The sequence below is a fragment of the Anser cygnoides genome, chromosome 1 (assembly GCF_040182565.1).
Source record: "Anser cygnoides isolate HZ-2024a breed goose chromosome 1, Taihu_goose_T2T_genome, whole genome shotgun sequence".
Taxonomy (NCBI): Eukaryota; Metazoa; Chordata; class Aves; order Anseriformes; family Anatidae; genus Anser; species Anser cygnoides.
The window spans coordinates 10,288,786-10,311,463 of NC_089873.1; the positions used below are offsets into that span (position 1 = coordinate 10,288,786).

At 34.0% G+C, this 22,678-nt stretch overlaps 1 protein-coding gene and 1 long non-coding RNA gene across 6 annotated transcripts in view; one reads left to right on the plus strand and one right to left on the minus strand.

Moving 5' to 3' along the window:
* Window positions 1–22,678, plus strand: part of PCLO (piccolo presynaptic cytomatrix protein) — a 370,143-nt gene that overhangs the window by 316,931 nt on the left and 30,534 nt on the right. For all 5 annotated transcript variants that reach the window (XM_048062703.2, XM_013180418.3, XM_048062702.2 and 2 more), the window contains one exon: window positions 3,135–3,202. In XM_048062703.2, coding sequence (XP_047918660.2) covers window positions 3,135–3,202 — 68 coding nt within the window. The remainder of the gene's footprint in view (window positions 1–3,134; window positions 3,203–22,678) is intronic.
* Window positions 5,107–11,027, minus strand: LOC136786923 (uncharacterized). The gene is made up of 2 exons (XR_010826542.1): window positions 10,112–11,027; window positions 5,107–7,502 (listed from the first exon to the last, which is right to left on the minus strand). It is a non-coding gene; the product is annotated as an uncharacterized lncRNA (long non-coding RNA).

Sequence of the window (22,678 nt, forward strand, 5' to 3'; positions counted from 1 at the left end):
GCTTAATTTAAATTTTCAGACTGACCTCCTTCTTGAAGTATGTGTTAGTTGTGCAAACTAAATTCAGATACTGGATCCAACTGAACTTTTCCCAAGTTTTTAAGAGTTTGAGCAGAATTTCTCAAAAGGTCTTGGTTGGAAATTTTAGTTCAAGATATTTTTTTTTTTTTTCCCTGAGGTGCCTGTAGTATCAAACTATTATCTGTATAGTGATCCTATAAAATGATTAAATAGTAAACTCCTAAGTTTTACCAGGATTTTCTTCCCCTTAACTATGGCAGTATAAATGTTCATTTTGCAATTTCATTTATAGTCTTTTACAAGAAAAAAATAATGTCTCTTGATCAGCTTAATGTTTGTAGCCTGAATTTTTATAGCTTGACTGTTCTTAAAATATTAGTCAGTAGTAATGCATTGTACTGAACAATGTAGTGTAGTCCTTTCAGCATCTGCAATAGTTGTTCCATGTTTTTCTCCAGGACACAAGTTGTTGCTTTTCCTTTGCAGCCTAGACATATTAGTTAAAGCTGCAATAAACAACATGTTTTAAACTTTCTAAAAAAGGCTTGAATTAAAAAAAAAAAAAAAAAAAGACTCCAAGACTCCATTCATTCTCTACAACAGTGATGTTTCTAAGTATGAGGAAAATAGCCTCCAATCTAGGTTTTCTTTCTCATCTTCAGAATCTAGGAGGACAATGTGAGCTGAGGCTGTGGGGTGCCAATTGCTTAATCTTTACTGAACTTTTCACTCATGTTATTTTAGCTTAAAATGACTTATACTTCCCAGTGGAAAAAAGAGATTATTTTTAATTGGAATTGTCTAGCTCAAAAGAAAATTATTTTGCAGCCATCTCTAATAACAAAAGCAAAGATGCATAAAGTCCTTGTGTACAGAAACACAAAATGCAGCAGAGCTCAACAGTTTTTAGTTCACTTATACAAAATTGAAATCCAAATAGTATTGCTTACTGTGTATTTTTTAGCAATATGACTATCTACAGCTTCTTAGTAGCTGGCTGACAGATTCACGTGTTTATAAAGCCTGAAGTCAGCTGCACTTTTACTTAAAAAAAAAAAAAAAAAAGTTTCCACAGCTTTCAGCTTTTCCCTTACAGTATTTGTTCCCTTGACTTTTGTTAAATTAAATAAAATATATCCAGCCTTCTTATTTCCTGCTCCATGAACTAGACAATATTTTTTTTATTATCATATTTTTAAGGTAAATTGTTTGTATGCTGATATTGGACAGACCCCCTAAAAGTTAAACAGCACATAGACAGCAAATGCTTACTTTTTGTTATTTACACGACAATATAATGAAAATGAATGACAAAATTACTGTTTAACATCTGAGACCTTTGGGATTATCTTTGGGGAGAACGTTTTAAAACAGATAACTGTTTCTATTTTGAAGTCTGGATAAAAATAATGGTATATCTGAATATATGCTTGACTGAAATTCTAGTCAGCATTATGTTCACACTGATTTGATAATGACTTCAGGGACTCTGACCCTGTACACTAATATAGCATAACCATAAGACCACAGATCACAATTTGAATGAAAAACGTTAAGTAAGCTAAACAATTTTAAGTGTCTTGGTATATAAAAACACTTTTGTTGGTAAGCTCTCTGTTTAGATTAAGTTTCTGATCTATCAATAGAAAAAGAGTTGGAGGCTGCAATTTAATCTCTACTTTAGTCTGAATGTTTTTAGTCATAAAAGAATTAATGACACCATGGAAATTGTTTGAAGAGGTAATTTATTAGAATACTTGCCTATATTAAATATTGCTTTAACTATCAAGGGAAATTAATCATTTAATACAGCTAAATTAATTTTTTAGTCTATTTAGGAAGGAATTTGTAAAAAAAAAAAAATCCTAAGTGTTATATCCCTGAAAATTATTTATATTCCCATCTATGATAAAAACTATGCCACTGTCCTGTGTAACCATCTATACCAGTAAAATGTCTGTAAAATGATATTAATTTACAATGCAAAAGTGAAAATCAACTGAACAATGTGTGAAGAATCTAGCCCTAGGGACTAATAATTCTTGTATCACACTTGTAATATGCTTTGTAAAATATTACCTCACAAAAGAAGAATAACTTTTAATTAAAATTGAGTTTGAAATCGCTTTATAAACTGACATTACGTTCATTTTCTGTTCATTGTGAACATTCTGTTGCTGCCATGAAATGTAAAGCTGGTTCACTGGTAGCAAAGAATCACTGGCCCTTTAACCCCAGAGGAATAACATGTATATGAAGTTAATTGCTTATATTCTCTATCACAGCATTTCAGAGTCAGGAGAAAGACAAGTAGGAACATAAACATCTCAAAAGTTTTTGAGGGTAGTTATAGTCATGCATGTATATTCACACATGCATGCATGGATGTACATGCATATACAAGCATGTGGAAAGAATTTTAAAAATGTAAAGTCTTTCATCTTACCTAACACTCACTGCCAGAAAATAGACATCCAGATTTTCATCCAGGTTCTTTCTACATCCAGTGGAGAAAGATAGAGGCTGCAATAGCATGCTTTATTCCACTCACCTTATTTTAAGATTAATGTAAGTTTCAGAACTTGTCTCTTATGCTAAACCTAAACTGTAATGCAAAAGTAATCATTAAAATAAGATAATGACCACAAACATACACTACCTGAAGTAATGGTATTGTAGACCAAATAGCAACTCAGTGACTCCTTATATATTTCACCATTCGCCATAACAGGATGAAGTGAGGAGAGATGAGGAGAGGAGTTATACTGACTGCTTGCAGAAACCTGAGCTGGTGTGAGGCAGCTTGCAAACAACCCCTGATGGCCACATTCTTTAGGATCACAGAGGCTTAACAAAAAAAAAAAAAAAAAAGAAGTCTGAAGTGATCTTTCCAAATGTCAATAATAGCAATAGAAAAAAAAGTTTGTCCACTTTATTTTCTTGAAATTATGTATACATACATATATTTACAGTTTGATTATTTATTTATTTATTTATTTAATACCTGTTTGTCTTCTTGTGCTGAGCCAAACCTCATTGGTTTAGATGCATAATTTCCTTAGATCTCATCTCTTCATGGTCTCATTGACAATATGATCATGTTTTTTTAACAGAGGGAAGATGAGCCAGAATGGACAAGAACCAGTAAAGCAGTCGGGAGTGGGATTAACCGATGCAGAAGGTAAAAAGAAATACAAACAACACTACAGTGGTATCCCGTTCTATTTATAGAACTGATATGATGATTTCTCTTACTTGTTATGTTATGAAAGATTGGCTTATGTTCTCTCTGTATGGTCCTGACTTTCATTTACTCTGAGGGCCCTTTACAAATAGCACCAATGTAATGAGTCTTCAGTTCAAATGAAAACCTTGTCTTACCTGTTTATTTAAAGTAATTAAATAGTTAGATTGCAATGAATAATATCTGTCTTTCAATGTTCATTGCTTTTCATAGTATTGGAATAAAAAATATGAAGTATGGAGCTGACTCAGTACCCATTCAATCAGTAGAAAACATCCAGTGTCTGTCAGGCTCTATTTTTATAGCATTTCAGAATATTTACTTTACGAAGCAATTATTTATTTTGGTGACTATATAAAACATTAAATAAAAATGTTAGCTGAACATCAAGCTTGACTACTTAGACTGTGATGAAACTCTTATCTGATTGGGAAATCCTGAGTGATTTTTTTTTTTTGGTATGAATGTGGTGTTGCTGAAGAAGGAGCCATTGTAATATTGGAGCTGGAAAGAGCCTGACAGGATGGCTGTTACAGTTTCATGAGCAATTCATGTATAATAATGGACAACTGCATGACATTTCAGAGACAGTGTTTTGTATTAAAGGATATGTTAGGAAAATTCCATTTCCCTTTGTGTAAACGGTATATTCTTTCAAGTATATGTTTCTGTTGACCTCAAATATAAAACTTAATTATCATGAACTTCATGTTATTATTGAAAAAATATTTTTATCATTTTAATGCATTTCAGCACTGCTTTGGGTTTTTAATTAATTCATAAATTGAAATTCATATATACAATTGAAGTTAACTTCATGTTAAGTTCAGCCTTAAAAAAATCAATATTTATCAGGTTTCTGCAATCTGTATACATGGGGCAACAATTGCTTTTGCTATATTTGAGGTAAAAATCATCTAATGTTGCACAGATTTGAAGAAATTAAACTAGAATTTGAAGGCAGAACAGTAAACACTCTTTTTCAAAGCAAGAGTCCTGAACTATGTATACGCGTTTTACTAAATCTTTAAATACATGTTACTCGTCATGCAAAAATCCAAATTCAGATGCTTATCAGATTTCAATTTGTTCAAGGGTATTTCTAAATATTTTAAAAATTAACTACTTTTAAAAAAGAGAAGTGGTGGGATGAAAATGGGAAATCAGGAATTTTCCATTTTTACTTTGTGATGGTATGTTTTATACAGAATGATAACTGTAAACAAATAGCTTTTCATCATTTTGTTCTTCATGAATTGCCCCCTAGTTAATGTTTTGGATCATAAACTTCAGTATATAGAAATACAAAATGTTTTAATGTAATGTTTGTATCTCACACACACATGCATACACATTAAAAACAAAACAAAACAAAACAAAACACCCTTTTCAAACTTTCAAAAAGACGTGTATGCAGCATTTGGTCACTAAAAGTGCTTTTCCAGCCAAGGGCATATTTCTGCTCATCTTCAAAATCTACAGGTAGCTCAAGAGACGAAATTCTCTAATTTTCACTTATGATACAACTCAATTCTCCTAACCTGAAAACTCTAAGAGCTGCAATTACAAGTCTGAAAAAGATGAGTGGTCCTCACTAAGCATTTTTTCTCCCATTTGAGAGAAGCTGGACTGGCCAACCAAGTTTTTAGTGTCTGACTTCTAGCTGACTATTTTGGTACTGATCAATTTCAAATGATAAAATAAACTTAAGGCCAGAAAACCTTTCAAGAACATTTCAGTTTTGGCATGTAAATATAATTATCTTGCAGGGATGTAGTTCAGTATTCAGAGGAACTCAAGATTAACCAAAATTACGTCAATATTATAGAATTATTGTAGTATTATTTTCATAAATGAAAAAAAAAAAAAAGTGAATGAAAATCTTAAAGTCTTAAAGATCATATTATATCTTTTCTGTAGCATGCTTTTCTATGTTATGGACCAGAGGAGCCCTGCAATTAACTGAAAGTAAATAGTCATTCCCATTTTTTATTAAGTAGTGGCTCTCATAGTTTACACTTGTATTCTCATTTGCAAATAAAGATTGTGTTATACTTTAAAACTTTTAACTATAGTACTATTTTTACATTTTCAAATACTCTTAATGGATGAATTCTGTGAAAAGTAGCCTGTGGATACTTTTAAAACTGTGTAGAATATGTTTAATTGCTTCAACATACAGGTCTACTGCTACTTGAAATACTTTAGTCACCCAGGCCATTCACACAGGCCTGGCAAATATGGCGGGGACTTAGACAAGATCTTTATGACAGGTAGCAGCAGGCAAAGCAATGTAGGAGTCTCAAATGGTGATGAAAACTGTTTTTTAGGCTGTTGAACCAGGACTGTGGCAACAGGGTTCAGATTCATCTCACTGGGTACGACACAAAAATGTACATCAGTGAAATCATCAGGGAAAAAAATGCTCCTTTTGTAATTGCTTACCCACTTGAGAAATGTGCTAATGTTCTGTTGGGAATGTTTTTGTGCTATTAAGATGTACCAGTTAAGTTATAAGTAAATATTGGAAAACAGTATTATTTACTTTGCTGAAACAACCAAATGGTTGATATAAATAACTGTGAGTATTGCTATGACAACCTTTGTTTCTCTGAACATATCACTTTGTCATTTTCTGTATTTTCATACTAGTTAATAATATAAAATAATTCAGAGTTTTGCTCTTGGGCACTGTGTAACATTTATTTTTATGATATGCGCTGTTGCATGCTATCTTATACTTGCAGTTCTGCTCTGAGCAGAAAAAAAAATTAATTTTCTTAAACTTCAGTAAATCTTATGATACGTATTGTGATCTTTGTTGAGTTAATGCAAACCAATTTCTCTATTCATTTCAAAAAGTGCAATATATTTTGTTTAAAGATCAGTTATGACATGTTTCTGGAATATTACAGACAATACAGACAAATTAATGATCATGTTACATGTAAGGATTGAAACTAACAATTAAAAGCACATGATTAATATGTTGATTCAGTCGTAGATCATGATTGGTTTATCTTCCCTATGTAACTGCTAAGCCAATAAATCACAGATGGTATTTTCCACCTAGCAGCTATTTATCCAATTAAGAAATATATGGGGAAAATTATTTTCTTATATTTCAAAATGGTAAATATACAAGGTAATCCCAGCTGCCATTATCTACAATAGAAAAGAACTATATAGATATAACTAGCATTTTAAATGAAATAGTTTGTTATAAGTAAATTTTGGGTCTTAGTTTGAAGATGCTATATACATGTAATATATCATTAGCATTACAGACACTGAGGTCCATCTGAAGCAAATGATCTTTTAGGAAAGATGAAAAATATTTTAGGAAACATCATTAAGCATGACCTGGCTTCACTTGTTCAGTATTCTTTGGAGTGAATGAATATCGCAAAGCCTCTGTTATACTCTGTGCTTGGCCTCGTTTACAGACTTTCAGTCAGCAAATTGTAAATATTATATGGGGACTGAGTGACTCCCCACCCACTTCCTCCAATATAGTGATTTATTTATTTATTTATTATTATGTTTCTTTGGGTTTCCATCCAGTCCATGTCCTGAATACCAAACACTTCTGTACGCAGTTCCACCGTGGCCCAGCAGCTCACTTTCTGACCTTTCCGCTAGTCCTTTGAGCATCAACAATGTACTAAAATGAAGTCATAAGCCCATAAGCAGGAAGCTCTCTCAATGTATAAGTGAGTGAAACTGATCCGAAATGTCTAGAATGTTCTTATAAAACTTTTGTAGACCTATTTCCAGACCTGAGCAGGAGGAATAGATTTATATTGTTTCAAAGTCTGACAATGAGCTTACTGAGATTTTGCAAGATAATAGTGATATGCACCCATTATTTACATAAACATTCATAAATGTTTCCAGAATTTTGATTTTTGCATGTTATGCATTTGTCTGAGTTACAGATGGAAAAAAAAAAAAAAAAAAAAAAAAGATGAAATAGCATCCAAACCTTAAAAGACTTAAAAGATGTGCAGGATGTCACTCTAACAACATTTGGGAGGAAAGGTGCATGACACCTGGAAGTAAGTGACTGGCAATCATTTGACCCATAAATTTTTCTTTATATCTTCTGGAGTAGTCCTGGTGAAATTCCCGTTCACTGTGCCTGCCTGGAATACATACAGCAGATGGAGAAAATGTTCTTGGCAAGCTGTATCTTCCTTTCTCTTGAAGGGATACCCAGGAGTAATATGTGGATTAGCTGTTGAGTACAACAAGGCATGAAACAAACTGACAGTACAGGCACAGCCAAGCATTGCTGCTTTCTTCAAAGTAATTAAAACTCAGAAAAATGTATAGGTTCATTCTCCTTTTACTTGTGGTTTAGTCAGGCTAAAGTAACTTTAATTGAGCAAAAGTACTCACTGGGTTATTACTGAGAAAGAGCAAGGGCTTTAGATGTTGCCTAAATCTACTTGCCACATCACCACAATTTAAAAATTTAGCATTCTGTTTTTGTTGTTGTTTATTTTTAACTCCAATTGTTGAACTAACAGAACCATAATATTAGGCCTTCTGAAGACATTCAGAGACAAATGGTCTTTATTCCAGACCTTCAACCAGATAATACAAGTTAGAGGGGAAAAGAAGGCAGATGAAGCAAATGCTAATCACAATACAATTACTGAGATCTGCAAATTCTTTCCTATTCACAAATCTCTACTTTGAAGTTTTAGTTGCCTAGGCTGAAAATATGTATTTTATTGCAGATGAGAAACTTGAAGCTATCTGTATTATTTCACAGAAAAAGAGGACTGTGAAATCAGATTAAAATATGATACTTAATATTGATGAAGCAGGTTATAATTAGGAGTGGACGTCTTGCTGGATTAAAATCAAGGAGTTTTTTACTGTCTTTGTATAACTAATGGTGACTTTGAATAAGAACTGAGCTTGGGAAAAAAGTAGGAGAGGGATTGGGTTAAACAGAAATTACGTAACTTTATGATCACCTACAACTTTCTTTCATAATCAAGTATAATATCTATCTTTGTATCTATTAGAAGGTAACTTCTGTGAAACATAACACCATCTTTTTAACTTTTCTTAAATATACAAAAAAAAAAAAGTAAAATTATATATTGTACAACTTCTCATTTCTAGGTTTATGTCAGGAAGTGAATAAATAGATGAATGGCAGCAGTCTCCAATTAACCTACAAATCATACATTGCATTTATTTTTCTTAAATGTAGTTAAATTTAACTTTTTTTTTTTAAAAAAGGAAAATTCATATCCTCTACCACACAATCCCTGACTCGCAAAACACTAGAAGTATAATTATCAGCAGAAAATGAGCAAGACAGAACCAGTTTCTTTTACAACAGCAGAAAATTTAACTTGTTTTGCAGTAGTTCCATGTTTCTGTACCAAGGCTCTATCCAGTTCTTTTCAAGGTCATTTTAAACTACTATCTCAAAACTACAAACAGAACCATCTATTATGTTCTTGCACAAATGGGATATACTGTCTTTGCTTTTGCTGTCTTCCCAATAACTCATCAGTGTTGAACCTTTAGTGCTACCACATACTAAAATATAAGTATGTAGTAGTAATATATGTATATTATACGTATTACATAAGTAATATTACATTGCTTATAATATTACATATTACTTATGTAATATAAGTAGTGCTACCGCATACTAAAATATAAGAGAACCTGAAAAAATAGGCTGGACTTTCAAGTATATTTCTTGAATCAATAAAATCTTGTAATCCCTGAGTGCTTGACTGTTGACTTGATTGTAATGGATATTGAGCCATGAATTTGAAGAGAAAATCAGTCAATATAAAGTGTTACCAACATTGACCTGAGCATTGTCCGAATTATATATATATTTTTGTTTGTTTCTGAGTTCATGTCTAGTAGTATATAGAGAAAGAAATTGCTGAACACTCTCAATGTCTTTCTTAAAGACAAATACAAGCTTGGTCATCTCTTTTCTAAACTACATTTTTTAGCAATAATAAGCCCTGTGTTTATAGGTTTATTGTACCATTCTGACTTACACGTAGGGAAGGTCATTGTTTCTAAAATAAAATATTTCTGACTCTAAATAAAAGAGTTAAAATGTGATCCTTGCCCAGGAATAGATCTAAATGAAAGAATAAATCATTGACAAGTTCCTCTACTATCTTTATAAATAAAAAGGCTACAATTCAACCTCTCATTTTTTAAACTGTCTTTAACATAAAATCACAACCTTGCTTTCTGCCATTGTCTTCTAGCAAAGGGCTACTCTCTAGTACTCTTGACAGCATAAGATTAATCAATGCCACCAAAATTTAAAGCAGACAATACCAGCAAAGGTGATTTCTCGCATGAATAACTGCTTCAACACAACGTGGGAAAAAAAAAGGGGGGGGGGGGGGGGGAGGGGGGGGGACGAGGATAGGTGAATATAAAATAAATAATGCAGCTGCACTTGCAGCTAGCCTGTCACATGCTTATTCCCTCATACTGCACCACCTTTATTTTGGGGAATGATAATTTGTATTTCAAAAATTGAAAAGTGGGATATTCTTTCTGTCATAAGGGATCCTTGAGCTATGAATGAGGCTTGAATACACTGACAGTAGTCTTTCTCCTTCTCTTTCTATTTTAAGCTATCTGTAACATTTTATACATGCTTCCCCAAACTAGGAATAACCATACTACTAATACCTAAATACCTAAATAATAAGAAAAAATCTTTCAAGATAAACAACAGCAGTATCATAAACTTAAGAATGATAAGCTTCCTCCCAAAACTCTGGGAAACATTTTTTTCATCTATCCTTGATTGGCCCAGTACTCTAATTTGCCCACCTGGATCTCCAGTAATAATTGGAGCAATTAGTTCTGCCTTCATGAGGTATTTGCCAGTATAACCCAGCTGGTTTTCCTGAAAAGAAACAGAAAGAATTTAAATTAAAAAAAAAAAAAAAAAAAAAGTGACTTCAGCCAGAGATAAAAACATAGGAGGAAATAGGACTAGATAATCTTATATATTACTGCATCCACATCACAAACATTGCTTTATATAATTACAAACCACCCTGTTACTAAATTATTACTATAAAGTGTCATTAAAAGAGAAGTAAATAATCCAGGAAGTGTTTTTGTGAATAACTAGTGGCTAGTCAAGCTGTTTGGGCAGCTCTTGTATGAACTGGGGCTGGCTGGATATTAGCTATTAAATCCTTTGGCAAGAAATTTTAAGTAGCTTGATATTTTTAAGCTTTCATTTAAAATGTTTGCTTTTTCCCTGAGATCTGTAAAAAAATTACTAAATGTTAAGAAAGAAAAACAAAACTTAAAGCAAATGAATTTCAACTTTAAACCCAAATAACACCCTTTGATATGGTGCTTCAATAATTATCTGGAAAGATATTTTTCTTGCTTAATGTTCTTAATCACTTTTATTTGCATTGTTCTTAAATGCTTATTCACTAACACATCACTGTTTGGGACTATCCGGAGGATTTTTCTGGTGACTCCTTGGAGGTGTGGTGGGGTTAGAGGGTTTGGGCTTGAGAATAGTAGTGTTAGGAATTCTATCAAAAATTTTACACAACAACATGCTGTTATTTATTAGCATTTTTGGAGAAATTATTTAAGCTATGTCTTTGGGGAAAAAAAAAAATGGTTGTGAAGGCAACCTGATTGTATAGCTACTGACACATTTTCTACAAATACCAGTTAATAAAGGTGACCTTCAGCACCAAGAAGGAAATAGGAGTATTTCTCCACAATCCCATCCTTACCCCCAAAATGGAATAAATGTGAAGATGCTGAAATGCATGGATTCTGATATAAGACTGAAGAAGGGCTCCTTCACCTAGTGAGTAATTTAAAACATCTTTTAAATAGAGTCAATTTTCATGATCAGTGCTCATTTAGAATCAGAGAAAAAAAATAGGTTGAGACATTAATATGAGAGAAGGTGTATTGTTAAATATTAATTCCTCTTTGAAATGAAAATAGCAGTTATTAAGTAGAATTTTAAAATATAATTTCCCTGGATGTTTTTGGTGGTCTCCTTCATGATTAGGACCCCAAATTTTGTTCATACTTTAGGAAAAAAAAATAAGTGAAATAAATCTGTTTTAAGAGCAAGGGCATTCAGTGCTGAACTATGTATAAGCTATTATGTAATAGTGGCAGGACTGGGGTTGAATGGACCTCAGAAGATATCCCATTTTTCAAAACACACTATTGTTCCTAAAAGACTTTGCTAACCTGCATCAAAAACCTTAGTGGTGATAAAGCCTTTTATTTCTTTGGACAGTCTGTTCTAGAGTTTAACTATCCTTGACACTAAAATGTTTATCCTAACTTCTAGCCTAATCTTTCTTGCTGAAATTAAAGAGACAAAGCAGAGTCCAAAATTCAAGCTTTTCCGCTCACAAACAGCACATTTTAACAAGCACTCCCTATGCACAGATTTTTCTCAGCTTGCCTAACAGTGATACCACAGTTGCTCCTAGCGGACATTTCTGTAATAGAGCACCACTTTTGTATTTATCTGAAACTGGGGGGCAGGGGCAAGTGCAATAACCTGCTTCTATAATTAACAATTCTTTTTAAGTCATTATTGTTTGTAAGTCATGTAAAAATAGCTAGTATTGCATTATATGGTTTAGAAGATTATTCTTTATTTCTTTCATTAAATAATTTATAACTTGCTTAGAAATTGAATTATTATGCTGGGGATTCACAAAGGGCTTTCCCCCACACACACACCTGTACTTGTAGTATAAATCCTTTTTTAGGCTGATATTCAAACAGTTATCTTGGAACGCTGTTTAAATACAGATGGTCTAGAGCATTTCCAGATGGGATCACATGTCAGGCTAAAATTAAACTTTTGCTGATATTTATGTTAGCATCTGAGAAAGCTTAGAATTAATGGACTGTAAGTTCTATTTCAAGACAGAAGTTTTTTGAAAATCGGTGTGTTATAATGAATATTAATTTTACCTGTGATGAAATTGCCTAGATTTTTCTGACTCTTGTGGTCGGGAATCTTCTTTCATATATAAAAATAGAACACTGTGCTTTGTCCCCAGTTTAACTACAGATGAATATGCTTACCATAATGATCCATGTTCATTATTTCATCCTATAGGTTTAGAGACCTGTAGGTTTAGAGACTTGCAGTTTTCATGAAATGTGTTATCCATTCCTTTTTCTGGAAAAGTTTCCAAGTGTGTATTTCTACTAAAGAAATCCAAATAGTTTGTCCTTGTATAGGCATTTGTAATTCCTTTAAGCTATTGTATGGGCACTCTTCCCTATTTTGTGATATTTCTTCTTATACCACTAGTAGGGAATCAAACAAACAGAAGACTGAGACAAATATAGTGCCAGAAAGTGATGTGCTATACATTTAGAACGGGTTGTAATTTGTGTTTGTTTGTCTACAAGGATTCAGGGGCTTAAACATAGGTATATCCTGCTGTTTTAAATACCCTAAAGTATTTTGTGGCCAAGTCCAGCTGCTGCTTCAGAAAGTCATGGCCATCCTGCAGATTCTGCACCACATCTTCCATTCCTAAGCAGACACTTCAGTTTCACTAGAACTTCTTATATGGTCCCAGATCCTTACATGTATAGGCATAAACCTGATTTTCTCCCACAGCCTGGGCACTATTCAGGATCCCCTTCAGAGTCAATGGAGAAGGATTGGCAGTCCAGGTAGCTATCTGTTAAGAATCAAAAGATTATCATGAAAATTTGCAATTTTAAATTTGCAAAATTATTTTAGATAGATGAAATCAGATGAGATTACTTTAAGCCTTGGTCTACCAGATGATTCCCAGGTTTGCATGTGTCTTGATGCCATCCACTCCAAAGGTCTTTCTCTGCAGAAACACCTTTGGCATGTTTTCATTTTGTTATACTTTTTAAAGTTTTCTTCATATTTTTGGGTGCTGCTTTGACTTTGCACTCTGACTGATTGTGCTCTGATAATAACATAACATGACTGAATTTCCATGCCTTGAAAACACATTTCTGTAGATCTCCTGGGTGAAACACCAGATACATCTATCTGCCATCACATTTCATGTTTCACACTGCTAAAATGCCTAGAAGTTCACATTGTTTCCGAAAGTCTGGTAACATATTGACTATGATAATTAGTCAGTTTGTGTGATTTACTAGAAAAAGACCCATATGTAACTTCTGTCAATGCATGCTGAGGATGATATGGATACTTTCTCTTTTCTCCTGCTGCTCACATCGTATCTATAGCATTTATTCACCAGCTTCCTGATCTCCTTGGCTGTGTCTGGCTGAGTGTTTAACTTTTTAACAACATATTCTTATCCATAAAATATTCTGTTATGTTCATGAAAGATGATGGATTCTCCGTGATTTTAATGCAATTATTCATTTTCCCCTCTTTCTCCCCTCCCCCGAACTATACCTTTCTGATTAATCTAATCATCTTCAGGGTTTCTTTTTTCTTGGCAGGTAAAAGAGAGAAGGGAGCCTGGCCTCCTTGTCTCTGGGCTTTTGAGAGAGTGATGCAGACCCTTTAACTCTTTGTCTCTACATTGATCTCAAGTCTATTTTTTAGATTTTGTACATATTATATAACATACAAAGACTGACTTTATACAGAGAAACTATTTCTCATCTTTGAAAAAGTGAAGGCTACACAATATCCAGACTCAGTATCTTTTTTTCACACAGTGCTTTCTCTTCAAACACTCCCACAAAGCTAAATTATCCAAGTTCCTGCAGACTTATGCCACAGATTGTTAAAATTCAGAGACTATATAGTGTAGCAATGGTTTTTAAATCCATGACATTTGTACATGAAAGCTGGAATTTCCAAAGTAAAGAATCTTTTTAGTGTTAAAAAGAAAATTAAAAAGATTTTTTTTTTTGTTTATGAACATTTTATGTACACTGAGCTTTCATATCAAAGGATGTGGGAAACAGAGCATAGGATCCCCTCCTCATCACTCCTTATTAACAGCACCTTACTTAGCTGTTGTTCCACTGAGTGAAGAGGCTACTCTAGACTTATAAAACTATACAAATATAGTGAGACTTGAAGAGTCTTGGCTTGCCAAATGTGGTGGAACAAGAAAGTCAAACACACATATTCCCATCCCCTTTCTGATATCAACTGCATACATGGAGATATTTTTAAAGCATAGGAAAAAAAAAAAAAGAAATTTCTCTGATTTCTGCTATAATTCCGAGCAGAAAATTCTTACTTAAGGATTCTATGATTATAAATTAAGTAAAAAGTATTCAGATCTTTTTGGATGCATTTTATGAATTTATCTACATGGTAATTCTTACCTGAATAATCCCAGTTTTCATACTCAAGGTCAATGCCAACAAATTTCTCACATCAGAATTTTTTCAAAATACTATGAGTTTTGATGAAGAATTTAAATTTCAAATAAATAATACAAACCTAAGAAGGGATACATAGAAATGACATCCTTCTTCCATGGTTTCTCAATGCACCATTTGACTGAATAACCTGATCTTTACAATGTAATTTCTGATTACAAAATGAAGATTCCAATGTACTCTCAACTGTCTGAAATACTTTGAGAATACTGGCTGGGGAGTCTTGTGTAAACACCTTTTCTGATGATTCCAAGTTACCTTAGATTTTCAGCTAAAGAACCTCCAGATTTTATGCATCATGTTGACAAGAAAATGGAGGTAGTAAACAAAGAAATTGCTCTTATCTGGCAGCTGTAAGTAATGTATCCTGTGTACATCTGGCCTTCCATCCTTCCTTCTGAATTGCTATTTTTGCCATCTCAAAATGAATTTTTGAAGTGACATTCAACTCATTGCAATACAGCTGAAACATGTATCACACAAATGCTTTTGGCCTCTACCCAAAAGGGGATTAGGAGGAGAGACTTACGATGGTCAGCCTGCTACGCTGTCCCTCTGGAAATTTTCAAAGATATACTGTATACATCATGTCCTCTTCCTAGAAGCACTCATCTATTTATCCATCTGTACATAAATGTAAGTCTGTCACAGATTTACATTTCCATTTCACTAGAGACAGATAAATGCCCTACTTTTAACATCGGTTCAGTATGACCGTGAGTCTTCAGTAGACAATCAATCTTGTGTAGTCTCCCAAAAACTGACGTCAGCTTATATGTATAGATCAAAATCCTTAATTGTCCAGTCTATTCTTCATTGAGTTTAACCCCTTTGTAGGGATGCAAAAAGTCTTCAAAGCTTACTTACAAGACATGGGTAAAATACATAGGAAAAATAAAAATCTCTAAGCAAAACTAGATTTACAAAATAATTTCAGGAATAACTCCAAATACCCCACTAAGCAAGCTGAGCATAGCCTTACTATGAAACACAGCCTTGACCAAAACTTCCCTTGTCTAAAAGCAAGCACTTCCCTGCTTTACTTTACTTCTGAAAATAATGTTACATAATTATCTTAATGTAGGCTGCATCTACATCATTTTTTTGATTCAAAGCAGTAACATACTTTGAAATAAATTCTTCAATTTTACCTTGCTTTACACTGAGGCATTTTCCTTTTTAAAGCAGATTTGATACATCCAAATCAGGTTAATTTTGAAGTAATCTGAAGTGGAAAACCTATTCCAGGTGAGCACTTTTTGTGCTCCTGTCCCTGGGTATGTTATAACCATAATCAGTATTGGGTCCTTTAGAAAGAGATGGTCCACATGCAGAAAAGGAATATTTTTATCAGGGAAGAGAGTAAATCCAGCTTCAAGTGGATTTCTGACCATATAGGTACAATATAGGTGTAGCTGCCACAAAACTGATTGCTTTCATCTACTAGTCTTTTCCTATTGCACCAGATTAGATGTTAATGTCAACATAGTAAAAGAGAATTAATCAAACATCAAAGTATGTAAGGACTTGGTTTGTCACTTAAGTCACTTGAGAACCCAGTTTTCTACTTTTTACTACCTAACAAAGTTATAGATATAAAATACATAAAAATACACACATATTTTTCAAAATATCATCCTGTGTTCAGTATGGTGAGAAGACCTCTTTGTGTCTGTATAAAGGGGTCTAATGAAATAAAGGAGATAAATTTGTCAGCTGTCACACTGCAAGAAATCAAACATGAAAAATGTGAACAGTGATGGACATTTCACCTTCTACCACACTGCACTGATGGAAAGCCTGTAACAAAGAGTCTTTCAAGCATTTTTGAAGAGAAGACAAATAAACACACATAAGAGAGTCCCCCAGCTTTTTGGTAATTCTTTCCATTTAATTTTCCTTCTGTAGTGTGCTCTCATTCAAGATTGTTCATTTTATGTGAACTGAATTGATTTATAAGCAAGTGTTATGTAGTGATTTTTACATAGGCATCTCAAAACATGTATTTAAATTTCTTGATGTAAGTTGTTTGTTTTTTACGCTATGAATTGCATTAAGTAACTTAAGTTCTTATTATGTAGGCATATCCATTCAGAACATTGTATTAAACTTTATTAAACTTCATAAGCTTTTGGAGCTCAAGTGATGCTTATGACAGGAAAATTTTCCTCCAGTGAGTTAACAGGAGTTTTGCCATTTATTGAAAATCAGAATTCCATACAGTGTACTTAGAGTTCTTCCATTAATTGTGAAATAATTTACTTAAATGCATATATTGCATTGTACAGGAAATATTACTTCACTACAATATATGGAAGTATACACAGTATGCACAATCATGTCATACATAGCTAACATACAAATCAAAGAGATGTAGTGTACTAGATTTAAATTGTGTACCAGTTTAGATCAGGACATACACCATAAAAGTCACTGAAATTTCATTAGACTCAGATTGACATAAGTTAAGAGGGATCACAGTGAGAAACTTTCAAGTACTGTGGACAACACAGAAGCAGTGTTGAAGACTGAGAAAGATTAGGACCAAAGCATGTAGCTGACTGAGCAACTAAAGTGCTGCAAATGATATCTGAAGATGGGAAGCCTGTCCTCTGAGCAACCCTGAGCTCAAACTCCACAGCTTTTACTCTATTATTTATCATGGCAGCACTTTTGTCCTATTCTGCCTATGGTCTTTAACTCCCTAGGTTTTCACTGTACTGTATTTAATTTAAGTAATCAGTATTCTATTTCAGAATGTTGCTTTCAGATGGAATGAATCCTTTGCAGCAACAGTCTTGTTGGGATTCAGATCAGCCACCTTGTCCTAAGAGGAATACCTATACTATATAAATTTTTTTGCATCTAGTTGGTTTCAGCACTGATGCCAGTGGGTTTTGTAAAATTGTGGTTAGACTGTGAAATAGAAGGTAAGATTTATGAACAACCTGAAGTAGAAAATTTGTATAATACCGCGTGTTAGGAGCAGAAGTGGAGTCAGCAATTTGAACTTAATATAGGTGGCTATAACTTCATAAAGTTAAGTTTTAGCATGAAGAGTTAGTGTTGATTAGCTCAACAAGCTAACTCAATTATCTATCACTGTGCTGAGTCAAGGTAGATTTAATATACATGGATTCTTAGGATTATTAGATCAACTTCAAAGATTTATATGTATACATATATGCATGCACATGTGCATATATATGTGTGCCTGTATGTATACATATGCATGCACACATATAAATGAATGAATCACAAACACACATATACATGTATATGTGTGAATATACAGATGTATATTATGATCTAGTAATTGTCCTACATAATGTTTAGAAAAAAAACTCAATTTTGGAAAAATTGCTCTCTCTCTGCAGGATTCTCCGTTATTCAAACTATCACTTTTGTTTCATTAGCTTTTGTAACCCAGAGAATAAACACCACCGTTTGTGATTGCAACAGATTTACAATGGGATGAGACCCGTGTATCAAACCGAGTCTGATTTAGAAAGGCAATGAATCCTGTTAATCTCATTCAGCCTTAAAATTGACTTTTCATGTGTTCTACTGGTTTACTGGTCTTTTTTTTTTTTAATTAAAAAATAAAAAGAAGAGCATTTACAACAATTTAACAATTACTGATTTCATTGGTAGTTTATTTTGATCCTGAAAAACAGGATAAGTACATTTCTAGTCTGATCCTTTAGATTTTGCAAACATAACCTGCTTAAGTAGTATAGGAATTTCTCTGAATAGTGAAGGTTTTGTTTCAGTCTAATACTTGTTCTATTTTCATGTTAATTCTCTAATTAAAAACCTAGACTTTTGTCTGTTATATCAAACAATCTAATCTAGTAACCTTTTACAGCTGGGACCTCTGAACTAGATAATGCAATGAGAAATTTTATCATGGCATTACTGAGATGATCTGCCTCTAAGGCAAACCTTTTCAATTAGTGGTGAGAAATAACAATTTTGAAGGTGTAATTCATCTGACCTGTTTTAGAGATATATTTGCAAATAAAACAAACCACATTCTAGAAGAGCAATTGCTCTCCTTATACTTTAAAGGGAGCCTTGACAACAGCTGAGATAGAGGCATCAGCATTCTGACAAATGAATATATCAGCCGGGTCTGTCTCCAACAGACATTAAATAACACTTGCTGTAAAATGTTATTCTATATGCATCAAGAAGTAACTTTTAAACACATTTAACTTTATTTGACAAAAATGCTAATTTGATTTGGTCTGCAGTTCTAAAACTGCTGCTGTGCTCAACAGCAAGTGTAATTACCATTTAGAGTGTTAAGTTCCATAATTATTTTGAACTAACAAGAAGCACAAGATGGTGTCAATTTGCTTTTTGTTAGAAAAAGCTCTAATTAAGAGGTGAAAATTGGAATATGGGGGAAATTTGAGGTCAGCCATTTACTCAGATATATACAAAATAAGTGCCTTGAAATCACAGATGTGTAACAGGACAACAGAGATCAGATTTTATTTCATTAAAGATGAAAATTGAAGCAGATCACAAACCTAAATTAAGGACCACTTTTGTGCCTCTTTAGAATATGTTACAAATACTAATTCTGCTTTCATTGTATTTATATAACCTAATACTTTTAGTTCTCCAAATTCAGTGTTGCAAACCAGTTCGATTTATTTATTTATTTATTTTCCCCAGTGAAACAGGAATTCTGCCAGGATTAGCAATCAATTAACTGATAAAATATGTTCCTTTTTTGATTCTACCTGAGGGAATTCCCACACTAATCCTCTCTTTTCTCCACCCTTCTAATCTCATGGGAAAGAGTACCAAAAAAAAGCACAGAAATGGTATAGACAGCCTGCAGAATTCTTCCATGGATTCAGTGACTGACACAAAGTTCATTAGAAAAAAGAGAAATAGGAAAACTCTCATGATTCACACTGTACCTAGAGCTACTGATTGCCTCTTAATTGGTTTTGTCTCTCAAAAGAGTTGATGCCTTGTGTTTGTTGAAGGAAGCCCACTCTCAAAACACACTAGCAGATAGCAATCTCCCTGTTCACCTGAGTCAAGCCTCACAAGAAGATCTAAGTTGCCTAAAGAGACCATACATGCTTTTTTCTGAATTCTGTACCTCAGTGGAGATAGCACTCCTATCCCTATTGTCTACACTGTTGTTCATCACAAAAACAACACATAGCAAAAAAAACCAAACAAACAGGAAAATCAGGTAAATCAAATTAAAATGAAACTCTTACAGTTAGTAAGTTTCTCTTTTTTTTCTTTTTTTTTCTTTTTTCTTTTTCTTTTTTTTTTCCTTATTTTTTAATCCAAGTTCCCTAATATTTTTCACAACTGGGTAATAGGATATATAACAAGATAGTAATCTTGGTCTCAGATTAAAACCACAGTCTCTTAGATAATTTTAGAATTAGGATTTGGGTCAGACATGGGAATGTCCTCAACAGTTCAAACAAATTCCTGTCTCATGTATCTATGGGTTTTTCTGGGTTCAGAAAAGCACTTCGTTAACTGTTTGTTAGTGGAAGGAAGACAAGGATTCCCATAGTGTTGGATTCAACAGCTTGTGAAATGGAAGAGAAAGAACTCTGGGAGCAATCAGAGGAACTGAGATGAAACTAGGAAGAAGAAGGAACAAAGCTGATGCAGGAACTAGTCAGACTGTATAAAATAATGCCCATAATTCATATTGTGGGCCTGATAAAAAGTTTGGGGAGGGAGCAGCCCACAAGGAAACTGATTATCTGTGTGTCAAAAGAAGAGTGAGGAAAAGCCTAAATTTCTTTGCTTAGACTTTTCTGAGGAATAAGAAACGTTCAATGGGAACAATGAATTTAAGTGTCCTTCAACTCTGAGCAGCTCCCAACAGACTGTCACATATGGGTTGACAGCCTGTGCCAGTCACACCTCACGTTTATAGCTGACAAAAATGATCAAGGTGACTGCACTTCCTTTTTGATTTTGGCTTAACATTTGGGCCAAAGTGAGAGAAGCAAAGCTGGTCATTTCTGAGATCTTCCAAACCATCTTTATATAAGATCTTCATATTAAGTTCACTTCATGAACACTCATTCCCAGTATTAGAAGCCCTCTGGGAATAACTACCAACCTTTGAATTATATAAAAAACAAACCCAGCCATACATAGCCAATCTGAAAAATGTATGAATCTGATCTCTTCAGATGTCTGCAGCAAAACTAAGTGATGAGGAATTGGGCTTACATTCATGCTACTGTACTACTGATCATTATCTCCAGTGGCAAAACTCTTGAATGTGCAGCTGGACTTGCTTTCATGCAGGAGTACTAACTTGTTGATATATTTATATACAGCTATATTTAAAGCTCTTTTCTCGAGGCAACGTCTTTTTATTGTAAAATGGGCAGGCTGTGAAAAGAGATTTTTGTGCCACTATGTGTTTTCAAACAACTGTGGGATAATGTGGGGACTGCAAAGTATTTTCAATATTCTTTTTACTTCTTTAAAATGAGGGAAACTAAAAATATACAAATGATGCCCAAAGCAATTTTAAAAATACTGGAAGTGCTGACATTGGAGAAAATGTCGTTTTCCCACAAAGCTATTGATTTTTACATGCCCTTATCTCAAAATGTACAAGGTCCACTGTGTTCTGCTCTACAGAATTTGTCTGAGGCACTCTTCAAATCCAATTTCCTTTGTGTAAGTCAGTTTTACTAGGACTTCAACAACTTTTCTTTACACAATTAATTTGGAAAATTGCTTTATGTTCATTGTTGCTGCATACTGATCAGCAAAAGTGACTGTGTAGGGAGCAGGTCATAGGAAGGGATTGTCATCTTCCACCAGGTATTTGTGAGGCCACATCCAAATAAACATGTCCATTTTGGGACCTCCTAGAGGTTTGAGGAGGCTCCAACAAAGTGCCAGTAAGATGGTTAACGGCCAGAGGAAGTGGCATGGAAGAGAGGCTGAGGTTTTATATAAACCTCAGGAAATGAGCTGTCCTTAAATACCTGAAGGGAGAAAATAGAGGAGGTGGAGGCAGACTTTTATCAGATCTCCACAGGGGGAAGAAAAAAAAAAAAGAAAAAAAAAAGGAAATTCGGAAATTCTAACTGAATATAAAGAAAATGACTTTAGTTAAAACACTGAGTAGAGTTGCTCTAGTGCTGCTGTCAAGCTTCTTGTAAGTTTTTACAACTCAACAAACAAAGTCTGAGCAAACTGATGAAATTTGGAAGTTAACCCACTGTAAATGTGGGGTTGGACAGGAGACTTCCACTGTTCTCCCACTATATTTAGCATTGATGCAGTCTCCCCTTGAATATTGTGGGCGGCTATGGGCTCCCTAATATGAAAAGGATATTAAGGTACTTGAATGCATTCAGGGAAGGGCAACAAAGCTGGTAAAAGGGCTGGAAGGCATGTCCTGTGAGGAGAGGCTGAGGACTCTTGGGTTGTCTAGTCTGGAAAACAGAAGGCTGAGAGGCAACCTCATTGCCCTCCACAACTTCCTGAGGAAGAGAGATGAAGAGGGATGCACTGGTCTCTTCTCCCTGGTAATCAATGATTGGATGCACATGGGAATGGCATAAAGCTGTGCCAGGGAAGGTTCAGACTGCATATTGGGAAAAAAAAATCTTTAGTGTGAGGGTGGTCAAACACTGGAACGGGGTTCCTAGAGAGGTGGTTGTTGCCCTGTGCCTGTCAGTGTTCAAGAGGCATTTGGATAATGCCCTCAATAATATGCTTTAACTTTTGGGTAGTCCTGAAGTGGTCTGGCAGTTGGACTAGATGATCTTTGTAGGTCCCTTTCAACTGTTCTATCTTAACCCTTTCCTTTCTGAATTATTTTGAGTCCGATTGTTTCATTGTTGCTTCATAAAGCACAATGTCGAATGTCAGCATTGTTGCTGACATTGAATAATGCCATTCTTTCCTTCCCTGAAGCTCATTTCATTCTTCATAGTGGTATAAAACATATCTTAAATTGGTTTGGGTGAGTAAGACCAAATGTATACA